Source organism: Monomorium pharaonis, chromosome 1 (assembly GCF_013373865.1).
Source record: "Monomorium pharaonis isolate MP-MQ-018 chromosome 1, ASM1337386v2, whole genome shotgun sequence".
Lineage (NCBI taxonomy): Eukaryota > Metazoa > Arthropoda > Insecta > Hymenoptera > Formicidae > Monomorium > Monomorium pharaonis.
In genome coordinates this window covers 5,289,963-5,307,785 of record NC_050467.1, presented here as the reverse complement: position 1 = coordinate 5,307,785, position 17,823 = coordinate 5,289,963, and the positions used below count along the sequence as shown (strand labels likewise).

The following is a 17,823-nucleotide window of genomic DNA, read 5'->3' as shown; positions in this document are numbered from 1 at the left end:
ATCTATTATTCACATTTATTGTGCGTTTCCCGTTTTATTTCCGGCGCTGGCGCAGGAAAACTCGCTCGGCCACACGTGATATGGAATTATGACGCGTTAATGTGCCGTCGTTTTCGCGGAAACGATTACGCGGAAAATTCGGAATGGACGTCGAACGCACGCGACTCCGCGACGAAATGACCAGCCCTCGTTTTCGTGAAAGAGCCGGCGAAACGTTTATTGCATCTGGCGCTCGCACGGTTGACGTTGCGTACGGGCACTTAAATGTGGAAATGGACTCTCTTATTATTACTAGTGACTCACGAGAGAGAGAGAGAGAGAGAGAGAGAGAGAGAGAGAGACACGTTCCTCGTGCTCCTCTAGGCGGGCCGGGCAAGCACGAAAACGTCGGGCGATGACTAAGAAATATCGGGACTGGTCGATATCACTCCGAGCGATTCGGGGAAGGACGAACTTATCGCTCTGCCGGACTCCTGACGCCCGAGGTGCGCACTCCACCGTTTCCTCCCCGTCACGAGCGATCAATTAATCATCCGCGAAATGTCATTTTTCTCTCGGGCTCGATAAAGGGGGGTGAAGGGGGCGGGGGAAACTCGCCCCGTACCTGCGACTTGTTGACGCGGACGTTTAGATTTTAATTCCCGATGTGTGACCCGATGTCTGGCGCGGTTGAATTTCATTGAATCCCCCTTTAATTCCTTCGTGGAAGCTGCGTGACTCGCTCCTCCCGCTTTCTCACGCCTTCCTCCAATTAATTAATCGGCCGCCCCGCGCGTCGCAATTTGTCGAAATTAAGTCGCCAATTTGTTAATTTAATTGCCGGCGATTGCAACGGGAGATATAATAATATTTGCTCCTCCCCTCCCCTTTCCCTCCCTCCCTGAGGTTCGATCGCCGTCGCCGAATGCGGCGCCGCGCGCCGTGCACTCACCAATTTCGGCTCACGATATGTTTACCGATGCGCTTTACCCCGCGCGTGCCCCGAAATGTAACGCTCGTATCACACTCGCGTTCGCAGCTGCGCTTTCATCCGCGAGATACATTACTTCTCGCGCGTCTCTCGCCGGAGAGATGGGGGATTTCACCATTTCACGTCGAGCGACTTATCGATGCAATCTTGTGATACCCGCGCGCGCGCGTCCGATGCATATGCGCTCCTCATAGAGCGATGAGTCACGTCTGCCATACCGTGACGCATGCTGCATTATTTTTATGGTGTTCTCGCGTGGGCTCTATGATTCACGGAGGGCTTTACCTACGGGGCCTTTCCCGGTCGCCCTACAATTCGAACTGTAAAGCAGTTTCTCTCTCTCTTTCCCCCCGGCCATCCCCTCCTCCCGCTTCTCAATACTGGAATACGTTTCGCGTGAATGAATCGTCAGAAATCCCATGCGGACCATCGCCCCGTTAATTATTCCAGGTGGCGCGCGTGGTTTTGATTAGCCGTAAACCGTGCATTCGGCGATTCTCGTGGGACGTATCGATGGTGTTCGCCGCGTGGTTGCTCTCGTTCGGGGAAATACATTTAGCGCGATGACGGCGATTTATTCCGCTGTCCTCGCGGATTTATCGATCTCGCGAACGGGGTTGCTATATCACCGCCCCCTGGTTCGCGATTGTATCGCGTGCTGTTAATGCGTGATTAAACTGCAGTATTAAGTTTTTTTTTTTTTTTTTTTGGTATTCCAGGTGTCCTGATAGTGTCTTTAAAGAGAAAGTGTGAATCCCAATATTAGATTTATACTTAATATTTCTTTAAATTTATAACTGATGTCAATATTATAGTGTCATGAGAGAGGAAAAGGAAAAGATTTATCTGTTATGTATAGAGAAAGATTACCAATACTAGTATGATACTTTGTTTTTTAGTAGTATTTCTTAAACAAAAGCTAAAAATGGAACTTTCAAAAACGTAAATGTAAACTAGAATTTTTAAAAGTGATAAGATAAGATTTAAGAGACAGATACAATATAATACGAATTGCAACATATTTAAAAAGATTTTTACTTTAATTTGCTATTGGTAAAACATTAAACATTTTGCAGTAAATAGATACCTGAAACATCAAGTTATTAATTTTCAACATTATTTGCATACAGATAAAAATAGAATGAGAATAAGAAATATAATAAAAAAGTAGTTTAAATAATACGCATTCGGTAATCTCCCACTTGTACTTGCCATAAAAGACTTGCCATAAAAGACTTGCCATAAAAAGACAACGATATGAACATACATATGAACCTCACCCTTCCACAGAGTGCGAATTCGCATAAATATGAATCTCATAACTTTGGATCGTGTAAGCGATGAAAGTTAATAACTTTATCCATCGCGAAGTGGCCCCCTTAAACGCAAACTATTATGGCGAGAGAGATCAAACTCAGGTTCTGACCGTAAACTTGCTATTTTTACGCATGCGGAATAGCGGTGCTCTTGCTCCAAATTTCTCGAGGGCGCGAATTTACACTTCAATTTATTTTTACGATTCGATATTTCTTCGCGGCCTGTGCATTACTTTCTATCACACTTTTCCGCAATATCCCTGATGGCCCGGCCGAGACTCTCGGCTCACACGGTGGGCCAGAGTCAGAGCACTTCTTTGGGGATGGGACGATCGGCCTTGAGGATCCACCTCTGATAAATCTGGAAATTGCCGGACGAGAGGCGTCAGCCACGCGACTCGCCCGGCTGACTTCGAAAGCACTAATGCATCGATAAATCTCGTGGCGTTTCAAGGCGTCCATTCAGCCTCCGAGACTGACACATGCTGTGGCTTCGACGCTACCGTGCATGTGTGCAGCCACACGCACGTGGCTCGATTCCGTCACATTTCCTGTTGGCGCCTAACATTTTTCGTTCGCACTTAGGCGGCGTGGGGATCCTTTTCCCTCGGACCGGTCATCCGTGGCATGAAATTAATGAGGACGACAAAGCGGCTAGATCAAGGCACAAGCAGCGGAAGAGAGAGATTAAACGACAGACATATACAGTGTGTTTTTTGAAAAAAAAAACTGCCATACTTTCCTTTAACGGAAATAACGCGGAAATATTGTCTTGAAAAGTAATTAAACTTTGTATGACATTGTGAATTTCATTAAAGAAAATCTTAATAAACAGACAAATATCTTTTAAATTTCTAAAAGATATTTAAGAAAAATACTTTGTGGCGAAAAGATAGCTATTTATAGTTTTATTCCGTAACTTTTCGCCCAAAATTGGCTGCCTTAATTAGGACGAGAGTCTTCTACGTTCGACGTACACCTGCGTCGGTATTTCGGCTGCGGATCGCGCGGCTCGTTCGGCACGCGCGAGAATAACGCAGCGCGTAAAGCGACTAGAAAATAACGCAGCCGAGAAAGAAAGCAGCGGGACAAAAACGACGGCGTCGCGGGAACGGGAGATGCCGATGGGAGACGCCGTCGTTTCGCGTTTTCTGGCGCCGAGAATTCAGGCGTTCTCGAATTCTTCGCGTTTTCGCGGCCGCTTCTTTGGCCGTTCCGTCCGCGTATGAGGCATAAAGCGAGCCTTTCTTTTTCTTCTCTCACGAGATCGCTCGCTTTTAACCCCACGCGAACGGGCCGAGAAAGATATAGGTACCATCGACGTGCCATCGAGAAACAAATGAAGTGGAAGGAAACCGCGGCAGAGTGGTCTTTTTTTAAAGATGTTTGGACTCTACAATATTAGCTAAAAATTATTGAAGTTTTAAAACTGCAGGCTCTTTAGATTTATTGTTTTTTCTTGTTTAACAACAAAAAATTTTAGATCCTGAAACCAGTTGCAAAGAAGGAAACAATGAAAAATTTGGCTTACAAGCGAAAAAAATGAAATTATTGTGCTACAGTTTTAGATAAGTGCACCTAAATAAATTTTTGCACGAATATTTATTAGTTTTATTAGTATGTGTAAAGAATTTTAATTAATAATAATGAGTTGTATGACAAAAATCAAGAAAATCAATAAAAAATTAAATAACTTTTATATTATAAGAAGAAAAAAATATTATTTTTCGGTCAAAGCGGATCTTAATTAGTACAATGTCAGTACGTTGTTAGATTTCAAACGCAATCATAGACCGAAGTGGATATTTAATAATATCTCAAATTAAATTGATATGAAACTTAGTGCACATATATATAATGTATATAAATTAAAAATAAATATATATATTTAATATTTAATATTAAAATTTTATTAAGATCGACTTTGACCGATAAATAGCATTTTCTTCTCATATCTGTATTAATTACATATCGGTCTAGTACTCAACTTATTATTTAAGTATAACTTTCAAAATAAGAGAATTAGGTTTAAATTTTACAGATACTCAAGTATAATAATGAAATAATCTGTTAAATTTTTGAATTTTTGATAATGTTTTGAAATTGATATGACGTATGTATCCTTATTTTTAGCCATCGTCAAAACTTACGCAAAACGCACTAATCAGATGTAGGTTACAACGTTTTCACTCTGTTGAAAGCCGTTATTTTATGTAAAATATGAAAAAAATTAAATCATGCAAGATGTTATATTTAAAGTTTAAAATGGTGAGCTTCATTTAGACGCAAAACGAGAAAGCGCAAAATCGTGTAGTTTGTTCGCGAGATATTATATTTTCATGTGCAATAAATTCATAAATAGTAATATTACATGTAATCGCACATTTGAAGTAAATCAAAACAATTTTTGTTCGAATTTTTATTATAATTAATATGGTAATCCTTACAATAGTGATAATAAAGCTAAATATTAAATCTTGTACAAATTTTCGCAAAAAGTAAACCCAAAATTACATATTTTTTAATTAACATTTTTATTTTGCATAATGTACGCGGAAAATCAGTTTTGACGAAGTATCTAAAAAATTAACTAAATGCACGTTGGAAAATAATTTTATTGAATCACCAAAGTAATTTTGTAGGGCGTTTAAATATAACGAGCAATGCTGCAAAAAGTTTTGACATTCTAAAATAACTGTGAAACAGTTAAATGTCCCACATAGTTATCTTAATAGTCCAAGAAAATTATTTTTAGATCTGTAAGTCTGATAGCTAAATTTTTAGATATTTTCACAACACCGTTTTTTTTGCGTATCTACTCTTTTTAATTAAGCAACACGAGACCAGAATACGGTGGACCTAATTGGCAAATATATCACTTTATGTTACGTTGTTATTACGACATCAGTGTCTGTAGAAGTCCACTTAAACAAGTGCTTTGAAGTCACGTTAAACGGTTTTCCGAACTTCTCGGATATTTTGGGAACTTTTATCTCTCCTCCAAAATTTAATACAGAAATAACCTTTTACTTCTAGGATTTCAACATTCGCTAGGAATATTGGAGATCAAACCTGTTTTCGTTACATGAAATCAATTAATTATTATATCTATCTACCTCTGAGAAAGAAGCTTTTAACACACTTGTAATAAATTTTGAATGAAAACAACATATCAAAACAACATTCCATTAGATAGAATTATTGAAGCCACTAGGAACGACATCGGTGATGTCGGTAACAAGTCATTAAACTATATTATACAATTTTCGTATTGGAGAAGGAGGAAGAGGATGGAAAATCAGAGAACATCATCGTGAGGACGACACGCCGCGAAGATGTCGCAAACGCGCCATACCAAAGGGGAATCGGGAGAGACCGAGAGAAGCTGGGGACGAAAGAGCTCGGTTGCAGAGGGAGGAAGCCGTGCGGCGGAATGTCGCGATTTCGCTCTACGAGATTGGACTGAACGTTCCGGCCGGCCGGCATCGCCAAAATAGAGGCGTGCACCTGTCCCTCTAGAAAAGGAAGAGTCTTTCGCTCGGGGAGTCCTCTTCTCGCTCTTCGTATCCCTCTGTTCCTTTTTTGCCTTCTCCCTTTCCGTCCTCGCTTTACTCGCTCTGCTCTTCGCCGTTCTGCCCTCGAAACTTCACTTGCTTTCGCTTTCCTCCCCCTCGGGTTCGTTTTGGAGATTCGTTCCTCGTCGTTTTCGCCATGTCCATTTCGCCACGCCTCTCTCTCTCTCTCTTTCTCTTCCTCTCTCATCTTCTTCTGGACAGAACTTTGCGGGTTCTTCTCTTCTTCGTGCATGACGCTTTTCTCCGCGTTGCTGTCTATCTTCCTCTCTCCGCACGCTGTTTGGCCGTGCAACGCTATTTCCGTCGACGCACGCTGCAAACGCTGTAAGTCGCTTAGCGCACGTCGGACATCGGGTATGCAGCATCTGATGTTCAACTTTCAATAAAACGGGGATCAAAGTACCCTGGTCTCGAGTTACATCGATTCACTTAACACCTAGTAACACTTTTCTATTGTGTTCTTTTTTATGTTACTTATTAGCGAGGTAAATCGTTACATATGCTGGAAGCGGACTGGCGAATCTCGGGCTACGGGTCGAACTAAATTTAATAAAAATTGTTATAGGACTGTCATAGGTAATTCTTTTATTCGTAGACTATTCTATTTTTCATTACTTAGACAAATTATTTGCACGGAGAAAATTTTCTCTTACAAATTACCCTGAAAATCGTGGTACTTGTAAGACAACGTAAACCTTGAAGAATTTTATCATACTTTTAATAAAATTTACTAAAATTTACTAAAATTTTAATAAAATTTGGCAAAGTTTAGTAAATTTTGTTAGAAGTATAGTAAAATATATAAAATTTTGCCAAATTTTATTAAAATTTCAGTAAATTTTGTCAAAAGTATAGTAAAATTCTTCAAGGTTTACGTTGTTCTACAATTACCACGATTTTCAGGGTAATTTTTAAAAGAAAATTCTTTCCGTGTGAGCCACCGATAAATGGTTGTTTTCAATAAATTTTTGAGTCTTAACAAATCTCAAAAAATTCTGTTACATTCTTTTAACGTTTAGGAACGTGATTGTAAAATTATATAACCCTGAATAATTCTTACTCTTTTTGTACATGTTCGAATTTGAAATAAGATAAACAAAATGAGGAAGATTATTTGAATCAATATGACTAGAGTAGTCTGTTAATTTTATCTCCGGTTCTTTTCAGTTAGATTGCAATTCGAAGAGATTTAAGAGAAGATGATGTTATCGTCAGGTGAAATGCACTTTCTTTGCTGTCTAACTGATTTTTTTTTTTTCTAATATTACACAGCAGAAATATCTGTACGCCACGACATTGCGATACGGTGCCATTGTCGAGCTCGACGTGCAAAGATCTGAGGGGTGCGCATGTTTTAACGGGCTATATATAGACCGACACGTGTTTCGGGACTGGACCTCGACGACCTGCATACTCTCGATAATGCGAGGAGGGATTTTTTCTTTTGAAATCCGAGACGCCGGTAATGAGCGTGGCGCTCACCAGCAATTAGTCGACAGTTTTATTGACCGGCGGGTGTAAAATCAGCCGTCTAAGTGGAATCCCCGGAATTAAAAGCGGGTGTAACGCGCTAATCCAAGTTGTTTGTTCCCGTCTGCCGTCCGGTCGAATTGTAAAGGGCGCTTTTTAACCCGTAACACGAAACGATCTCGCATAATTGAAACTTAAGGTCATTCACAAATTGGCAAGGGTCACGAAGGGGCAAACGGTGCTCAAGTGCATTGCGGCCTGCGTATGCAACGCAAAGTATCTTATTACATTAAAAGACAGACCGAAATTATTGCAACTGTAATTAAACTCTCGTTTTAACTCCTTATATTTCCCTCGGCGATTTAGTTAATTTCGAAATTAAAGAAAATTAATGACTATATTTTCAGATTCTTTTAGGACTAAAATTAGGCTATACACACTTTTAATGTAAAAATGACGCTCTTCTTTCTATTTATATTGATTATATTGATTATTTGCAAAGTAATCAGTAAGCAACAAAACATTAAAATAATATTTTGTAATGTTGATACGTGCTTTTTTAAACATTTGAAATAATATTGTATAATATTTTAAAAAGATTATTTAATATACATATTTTTCAAAATATTATTAAATGTTTCGAAAACATCATCCTTCCCAAATCTCAATAAAAGTTTGTTTACATTGATATTGCAATATTGCAATATTAAATATAACATTATATAAAACGTTGCACATTATTAAATATCGTTGTAATATAAATGTAAATTATAGTAATAATTTTACGCTTACTGGGATACAGAGTGTTCTCGTGAAATTCGCGAATGAAAATATTATAGCAAGAAAATACGTAAAAAATTAAGTAAGCTAATTATTTATGAAGTTTTATTTTAAACAGTAATTTTTTAGATATGAGGGTTGAAAGCTCCACCAGTCACAAATTACTGCTTGATATCAAATAACTATTTTACTTTATTTTCCGAGAACTTTCTTGTTACAGTATTTTGATTCACGAATTTCGAAATTTGTACATTGAAATGTCTAGTTACGATATGACAAATAAAATATGTTAAAATCTAAAGAGTTTGAAATATATTTTATAGAAACTGTTATACTTACACGTAGCAGTTCCAGATCGTGAGAGTTGACGTCGCACGTTGAATGTTGATAATTAAAACCCTTGCTCCAGTCTGTGAATCATGTTCGGCAAGAAAAAGTTAAAGGGTGTTTTCCGAGACGGTCCTTTTTACAGTGACGTTTCGTGCGACAGGCAGGACGTTGGGGAGCATTTGTGCGTTTCGTCCCATGGGACCAGGTCGCGGGTTGGTCTCCGCTCCCTCGTTTTCTACGCCGTCCTCCCGTGGTCTCTCCACGGTTTCGTTTTTCCTCGCGACTTGCGGGATTCCGCTGGCAAGCGAGTATCAGTCAAAACAGTATCACGTGGCACGAATCCGTCCATCCTGTCATGGGAAACGCGCGCGGGAGAAGCTCTCTTGCTCGACGGTCGCCCTCCCCGAATTTCTCGTATTAGGCCCTCGTTCTCTGTGAAAAAAGAAAATGGAAAAAAAAGATTTGACAGACGTACGGAACGTATGGACGTTCCCAAAAACGTCGGCCGGACAATAAATCACAAAATATCACGAGTATCATCTAATTAAAATGAACCTGAAGAGAAAAAGAAAATCTAAAAGCGATTCATTGAGGAGGATAATCCGGGGTTAAAATTTCACGCACGCCGGAGAAGATGAATGAAGAAACGCGTGGATCGCTTTCTACCACGCTGCCTATAAAAGATTAATTGCTTCGCGACGCGCCGACGAAAGCGGAGCCGTCGGATTCGCTTTCCTCCGCGCTCAGATTTCCACTTTCCACCGGGCCCGTCTTTTGGATCGAGAGGCGAGTGCAGCCGCCGACGTCAATAAAATTGCACAAAACCGCAACGCGGAATGACACACTGATACAATTTGCGCGAGGCCGAGGTGGGCATCGTCATCCAAATATAAACGAGCAAATGGATCAGTCTGCCGACCGTCTGGTTATTTATCCCGCTTTTCCGAGATTATCGCGAGAGAAACCCCCTTGGCTGACCGTTCGGATTCGTCCCCGCAGGGCCGCATGAATGTAAAGGCCGTGGCACGCGGAGATGAATAATCCGCGCCGGTCTCCTTGAGGAGAGACGACGCAGAGATCGTATTTTATCAAGAAGCTCGTGGGCAACGCGCATTTACTGTACGTAACGCATCGATCAAATAATATCAACAAGTCGCTGTGACGTTTTACACGGTTGTTTCCACGGAATAAAATAGATATAATCAGAAAAAGGAGTCTCAATCTTTTAAAAGTCGTAGTATTAAGAATAGAAAGAAATTGTCGACAATGATCGATGAGGATGGACGAGAGCCAAAAATGTAAGAATTCGTGTCAGTCCGCAAGAAGAGGATGATAGTTGATTATATCTGAGAAACTAATATATTTTTAATAATCTAGTACAAAAGTTGTTGAGCGCCAATTCGAAAGGTATCGAAATCAAATCGGGAAAACGACTTTTCATGGTAAACATAGCGCCAGAGAATAATTAATTAATTAAAGCGTACCCTTCAATTAATTAATTAAAGCGTACCCTTTAATTAATTGATTAAACGTGGACACGATAGGCACGATCGATTGGATCGTCAAACCGACAGCGATTCCATTTACGCAAGGGCCAAGCTGTACTTTAGCAGCCGGTAAAGGTAAGTTTATAAATACTCCGGGATTCAAAATAGACATCGGACAGTCCGCGTACGTCGCAAACCGCACGGTAACGTCCGGAACTCGACGGAAATTTCAAATATCTCCAGGCACGTACCTGTGGTGGGCTTTAAGACACGATGATTTAAGCTAAGAGCTCGGAGCCAATTTCTCATCGTATTTATCTCCACCGGAAATTATTTCTCGCTCTCTTTCTCTCGTTACGCATGAATATAGATTTATCTCGCTCGAGCGCACGAATACGGAGGTATAATCGTATCAAGGAGCACTGTATCGTGGTTGAAGTTTCTTTTGCGTATATTCAATTCATTCTTTGTATGTATGTCATTTGCATACATCACGTATCGCCGTAGTGAAATTTTCGAAACCAAAGAATCATTCCTCTAATAATTTCTCTAAGTTTATTTTCTATTTTCTAAGATCTTTTTCTTCGTGTGTTTCTCGATTATATTTTTAAAAGCTCTCTCAACATTAGAGAGAAAGAGAGATATATAGAGAGAGTTTTTAAAAATATAATTAAGAAATGTACAGAAGAAACAAATTTTAAGATTTGATTATCCAAAACCAGCTAAAAACTTATTAGGTTTATTTATTTCTTTTTATCAACGACAAAGTTTTGATCGTAAATGCCTGAATTTTAACCGTGAAAACAGTTGCAAAAAACAAAACAATGAAAATTTTAGTTTATAACAGCTTACGAAGCAAAAATTACACTATTTAACTGCAATTTTTGGTAAACCATTTCTAAATAAGTGGATCAAAACAAATTTTTACTGCATGAATATTTATTAATATTGTTAGTATATGTAAAAAATTGAATTTAATTCATAATGCTATTTTCTTAAATTTGCAAAATCCGATTTTTATATAAGAATCAAAAACAAACAGGAAATTTTTTTAATCAATATGAAAATTATGCTCAAATTTCACAGATACTCAACGTAATAATAAAACAATTTTTATATTTTTGATAATGTTTTGAAATGTCGTACATTCTTTAAAAAATTTATTACAGATTTAAACACGCTGTCTGCTTTTCAGCAAACAAATTTTGATGAATTTATTCAGTTAATATAAGGCTTAATATAAGTTCGGCCATTTGCCAAACAAAGATTTTTTACGCACTATAATAACTCACAAATAATTATTCTCATTCATTGCGGTTGCTTCTTATCCAATTTTAAATGCAATATGCTTTAAATATTGAGCTTTATTTGCTGGTTAAAAGTGCATGAAAAAATTCTAACAAGAGCCATCTAGCAAATACAAATTTTACCTTGTAAATCAAGAATCCTTTTATGATAATTCACAGAAAACTAATTCTATTTATATTTACCTTGATCTTCTCTCACAATAAAATTCTAGGTACATAATATATTATAACGTTAGATATTATAGTTGAACCCTTTCCTACGAGTGAAGGGCATGGCCAGGAAGGGTTTCTAATAAAAGTCATCTAGTAGATAATATAAGTTTTGCGTCGCGGCCACTTTCAAAGTCAGGAATTCTTTATGGCAGCTAGTCGCACACATTCCCGTCCCAGATACCTCCCCGGTCCCGGATATACGTTTCCAGCTGTAACTAGGACCGCTCTCGGTGTTATAAATCAAAAACGGGCCGTGTTTGTGCCACTTTTCGTTCATGAGGCGGCGTACTTTGACGGAAATTATAGTCGGCCATATGTGCTGATGTGTAAAGGCGTGTAGAGATCACTGAAATGCGAACAAAGACGCGATGACGTTCTCGTTAAGCCGCTAGTTTAACGAGTATCCTTGAATATAAAGAAGAAACTATTATAACATATTTTTATTATAATTTCTTTTAGGTTCATAAAAAGCCAGGCATCTTTATGATTTTATATGTATATAATAGGTATACAAAATTTTTTTTTTGTAATTGCTCTGATTTATTTCGTTGTTCCTAATACTCTAGTATCTAATTAAAAGGTAAAATTTGTATGTATAAAAATAAAAATAAAGTTTTCGATCGTTTTATATATCTCTTTTTTTTAAACATTTTTCTTCATTCATTTTATTTTTAATTAAAATTTATTGTCCCTACCCTCTCCATGATCTATGACTTACTTCCTAATTTCTTAGTAGAGAATATTTAATTTAAAAAGTGAAGACAAAGTTCTCTAACTATTAATTTTTATTTAACTATTTAACGGTTAATTTAGACACTTAAAAAATATTATTTTATTATTATTTCATGTAAACTTAAATCACAAATAAAATATTAAATCTATTTGATGATCTATATGAATAATTTAACTTTACAAAATTATAATTTTCTGATGCTATTAAAATTAATTTTTAATTCAACGTAACGAATTTTATTCTACAAACAATTAACTTCAGCTTAATTTAAAAAATATATATATTAATTTATCCAGTCCTGATTCCAACCAATAAAGAAAAACCATCTTACATATAATTTTATCTTTCCAATTTCTGTACCATCCGGGATATATTTTTCAATTGTTTCTTGTTTCAGACGTCGGGGTGCGCGACGAGTTGCCAAAAAAGCTCGGTTTTCGCTGGTAATATCACCGATCCGGCCGTCGGTAAAGCTGCATCTTTTGATAACGGATCGATATCGCTCGGCGTCGTTTGACGTCGTCACGTGTGTCCACCCGCGTGTTCGCGCGCACGCTCGGAAATGCTCGGAATCCGGTGTCCAGTTGCGTCAGAAATGGCAGGAGCGTAGAAGCGGCAGAAGCCGCCGCGGACGACGTCACGTCGAGTTTTCCTGTGAGACAACAAGATTCATTGTTGTGTGTTCCCAGTTCGCAACTGGCAGATCGCAACGATGGCTTCCGCCGGTGAGTGCGAGCGTTGCACCCTGATAACGCGTGCCGTCGCGACGACACACGACGATCGACGCGATTCGATTGCCAGCGCGTGATGACAGTAGCGAGATTAATTAAATTACGGGTCATTAGCGGGAGGACGAGGACGTAGGACACCACGTTGGCGATCGACAGAGTCGCCGCGCCGTGTCGCTGTACGCATTTTGTCACTCGATAATCGGTCTCCGCGGGTGCGGACATGCCGGCATCGGTGATGTAACTATAGCTAAAACACGCATTCAGAACGATAACTCAATTTTTAACAGCATCGTTAACGTACGCAACAATCAACGTGCAAAAATGAAATTATGAGGGATTTACGGCCTCATTATGGCATCGATATCCTAAATCCTTAATTCTATTGTCTTTTTTTATCTGATCAGTTTTACCCTCGTTTAGATTCGAAGCTGCGCCCTCTTCCCCGTCGTTCTCTGTGTCTTTCAGTTGCATCTCCGACATTCGATTGCATTCGATGAGTTGGAAGGGTTGTGCATGTACGCGAATGTTTGGTTATGCGCTCAGTTCAACCTTAGCTGCGCTTCTTTCGCAGCAAAGATACGCGATCGAGCTTCCCCTCCTGGCAGCGGGAGGAGAGGAGGGAGGTGCAGCTGAGTGGACGGATGCGCGCGGCGAGCTGTCTGCCCACGAGATGGCGCTCGCGTTTTGTTTTTGGCGGGAAAGCTGCGCGGCAATTCACTGGTGCGTGTCGCCTGCGTGTCGTTCCCGCTTTATTGAGCCGAAGGATCGAGGATCAGCGACGTTCCGAACTGCATTTTCGTCAAGAGCCGCGGTTGACCTGCGTCAGCTCCCCCCGTGCGTTTGTTATTTGATCCAGCGTTGATTTGGGTATCAGCTGATTTCGAATTGCAAACGAGTGAACGACCGCACGGTAATTCCGTTGGTGAGTGACAAAATGTGTAATGTGAACTGAGAATCGAACGTGTAATTGTTTAATTGTTGATCGCTGGGAATTTATTAAATTCCCCCTGTAAGACATTTTATGTTACCTTTTTCTCTTTCTCTAATAATATATACAAAAATAAGTAATAAAGTAATAATGCGTGTTAATGAAGATCATAGCATTTTAATAAGTTATATGTGTAACAATGACGATAATTTTATTTTGTTGGATTGTTGCTTTATTTATTACTTTGCGCAAATACTCTTTTTACCTTTCAGTTTTAATAATTGCTTTAATTCAAAACAATTACATTTTATTCAGATATTTCCTGCTCATAAAGCACATACTTGAAGCGTGTTTTAAAACTCAATAAATTTGAATATAAAATGTTGATAATAAAGAATAAATTTTATTATAAATATTTCAATGATTGAGAAGCATTGCAAATGTACTTTTAGCGAATGATAGATTCTTAATCATTATAATAATTTAAAAATAATTAAGATCTGTGAGATTAATGAAAAATTTGTTACATTAATAATATTTTTACCTCTAGGTTTATATTAGTCATATATATATATAAATATTTAGTTGAGTTAAGACAAAAAATTAAAGATATTAGAGACTATTATAGTGCTACTCGGTGTCGCACACTAGTTGGATATGATAAGGATTGAATAACTGCTCTTAAAGCCATTTTACAGACGAGAAGAACACAGACTCTTGCAACATTAGATCCTTATATCATGTGGCATAAAAATTCACCTTAGTATTTACTAACCACGTTCTGAATGTGTCCTCAATAATTTCATATACCTTATCTGTATTGATATTTAATATGAAAAGTTGCACTTGAAGGGCAACATAAGAAAAATATCCGCTGTCATATGAGCTACTTTTATTTGAAGAAGACTTTACAAGCAATTACTGAATTTATACCAGCTAGATGTATCTATCCAACTACTGTAACATGTAGTAGTCAATAAGCAAATTGTGATCCTAACATATAAAAAAATGGTTAAAAAAAGGAATTGAAACATACTGGTTTGAATTTTGAAGAATCTATATTTTCATAATTTGGTGCATTACCTACTGCGCTTGTTCTGTTATTATTTTTTAATTATGGTGTACATTATCTATCATGTGTAAATGTTAAATACTTTTTTTAACACCTTATATATAAAAGAGAATCTTTACTGAATAATGTGAACAGAGAATATGTATTATAATAAAATGATCAATATTTAATAAAGATATATAACATTTTTCCATTGATATCATCAATATCATTATATTATCATTATATTTAGTTACATGAGAGAACTTTGTTGATAAAATTCCAAGAAAGTAGTTATCTTATTTGAAGTATTACTGTTACTGTTTGCATTATATATGATAGCACGTCATTTTCTTACAAGCAGAATCAAGCAGATCTTCAGTACATCTCTAGTACTGGGCAGTAAAGCTGAACGTTATTGTCTGTTTAGGTAAAGCAGCTCTTGAAGCCTTCATAAAGATGTCTGGCTCCATTGGTAAACTCTACAAACGTCCTTTCACTGTATGCGTGGAAGGCAACATAGGAAGTGGTAAAACAACGTTTTTAAGCCATTTTAAGAAATTTGACAATGTTACAGTACTAGAAGAGCCAGTTGAGCTCTGGCGTGACGTGTCTGGGACGAATCTTCTGGTGAGATAGACAATATTTCTGTTAAATTAAAATTTTAAAGATAATCTAATAAACATATTTGATTTTTTAAAATAAATATTTGTAAAAAATTACAATAGTAATGAGTAAATATTATTAAATATTACTAAAGACAATGTTTTATTTTATTTTTATTTTAAAATATCTCAAATTTTTATAGGGTCATTACACCAGTCGCACATTTACTAGTAAATGATTTTCAGAAAAATATTAAAATAATAAAATTTCAAACAAATACGTTACAAATTGATATTTTTTTAGGATTAATTTTCATATAAATTTATTTAAAATATCTTTTTTCCTTAAAAATGTAATTATGCTAAGGGGATGCTAGAGTACCCCCTCAAACTTAATTGGGATCAATAATGTAGAATCATTCGTGCACATTATTAATAAAATTTCGTGTTTTTCTTTTACTGATTTAAAAACCATTTTTCAGAATTAAAATACACATATTAATATCAGTCTGTTAATTGGACTTTATACCTAAAATGAGAAAACATTTTTTATATTGCTTTATTTGTCGACTTTTTATACGTATATAACCTAAATTTTCGTGGTGCGCTTTTGTCTCAATTAGGCATAAAAATCTAATATGTTAAAGTCGACGTTATTTTTGTTGTTTACCAGTTCATAAATTCGAATTTCGTAAATACAATTTGTAGATTTTTTATATTAGGCAAATATTGTTACAATGTGACTCTAGATATCACACTCAACTAAAAATACACGAATTAGCAATTTTTTCCGTTTTCGGTATATACTTCGTAATACAGACTGGTAGTAATAATGCATATACTTTCATTCTAGAGAAGGGTTTCCAAATCTATAAAAGAAATTAAAAAATTTTATGATTCAAAAATTATTGTCTTTTTGTTAGTAAAATAAACGTCTCCAGCTTTCCCTAAAATTTTATTTTTTTGTTGATTGATTTGTGTAATGGCTCTACATTAGGCAAATGTATAGTGAAAAAAATAATTACATTATTATCTTACAACTATACTATCGTGCAATTTTAATATAAAATATTATTGTCTTCATTATTGTGAATATACATTAATAATAATGAGTAAAATGTATTACAGGAATTAATGTATAGCGAACCGCGTCGTTATGCCTTTTTATTTCAATCATATGTACAATTGACTATGCTCCAATTGCACACTTGTAAGACCCCATCACCATACAAAATTATGGAGAGATCCGTTTACAGTGCAATGTGTTTTGTCGAAAATTTGAAACGCAGAAATGTATTGCGTGATGTTGAAGTAACTGTCTTAGAAAATTGGTATGATTGGTGTTTGAAAAATGCCAATAATATAGAAACCGATTTGATAGGTACATATGTGATATATATAGATTTTAGAATTATTATAATTAATGAAAATATCTATATTTCGTTCATATTGTCTATGTTGCTAAATAGTATACTTGAGGACAACACCTGAGATCGTATATGACAGAATGAAACAACGAGGTCGTAAAGAGGAAAATGCTATCTCATTAGAATATCTAAAGCAAATCCATCAGATCCATGATGATTGGCTCTATCATCAAACTCTAAAGCCAGTACCGTCACCGGTTATAACCATAAATGGTGATCGAGAACTCCATGAAATGGTAGAGGAATTTGAAAAATGTAAAAATGAAATCTTCAACAAAGTGATAGACGATAGTGATGTGAATAATACGATGATTACGGTATCGACAAATCGCGTGTTACCCGAAATTAAAGCTGTTTCAGATTAAATTGTAGATTAATAAAATAAGAATTTTAGTTAATTTAAGTACGATTGAACGTGTCATGCATTTATGTCATTGATTAATTATTACACACATAACTTTGTATTATTTTAATTCCACTAGCCACATTTGCTATTCTTTTTTGACATATTTATATTTATTTCTTTTTACATTGAATTTGTACTGAATATGTAATATGTATTTAATCAATTATTTCACATTAATTTTATATTTTGTTTGTACTTAAATTACAAAATTAATGTATTTTTAATTATTAACGAGAAATTTGTTCACCTCAATACATATTTAATTAAATTATTATTTATCAATTTGTTTAATATATTGCAGTTTTGTGTATTTAAATAAATTGTTTCTTTGTAAAAAAGACATAATATATTTTTTATCGATACGTACGAAATAGCATTAGCATTAAAAGAAAAATTATTAGAAAATTTGTGAATATTTATGGAGATATTTTGCGTGAAAGATGATAAATTAATATTTGTCAAAAAATCTGTTAGAAATGTGCAAATGGATTATA

At 36.4% G+C, this 17,823-nt stretch overlaps 2 protein-coding genes across 3 annotated transcripts in view; one reads left to right on the top strand and one right to left on the bottom strand.

Moving 5' to 3' along the window:
- LOC105830546 (synaptogenesis protein syg-2) overlaps nt 1-13,477 on the bottom strand; it is a 43,114-nt gene extending 29,637 nt beyond the window's left edge. The window contains exons 1-2 of the mRNA XM_036284003.1: nt 13,323-13,477; nt 8,451-8,873 (exon numbers count right to left, since the gene is read on the bottom strand). The gene's annotated coding sequence lies outside the window, so the exon portion shown is untranslated. The remainder of the gene's footprint in view (nt 1-8,450; nt 8,874-13,322) is intronic.
- Nucleotides 12,768-17,329, top strand: LOC105837551 (deoxynucleoside kinase). 2 transcript variants are annotated; one of them, XM_012682428.3, is made up of 5 exons: nt 12,768-12,906; nt 13,484-13,834; nt 15,322-15,521; nt 16,625-16,877; nt 16,966-17,329. In XM_012682428.3, exons 3-5 carry the CDS (start codon nt 15,351-15,353, stop codon nt 17,286-17,288), a joined length of 747 nt encoding a protein of 248 aa, XP_012537882.1. In that variant the 5' UTR covers nt 12,768-12,906; nt 13,484-13,834; nt 15,322-15,350; the 3' UTR covers nt 17,289-17,329. The 2 variants fall into 2 exon arrangements, with proteins under 2 accessions (XP_012537882.1, XP_012537879.1); XM_012682425.2 differs by lacking the exon at nt 13,484-13,834 and having other exon boundaries at nt 12,770-12,906.
- Nucleotides 17,330-17,823: the final 494 nt, after the last annotated feature.

Excerpts from the sequence above, each read along its gene's own strand:
- LOC105837551 (XM_012682425.2), top strand. Across the intron at positions 15,522-16,624 it reads TGTCTGGGACGAATCTTCTG|GAATTAATGTATAGCGAACC; the intron begins GTGAGATAGACA and ends AATGTATTACAG. Across the intron at positions 16,878-16,965 it reads TATAGAAACCGATTTGATAG|TATACTTGAGGACAACACCT; the intron begins GTACATATGTGA and ends GTTGCTAAATAG.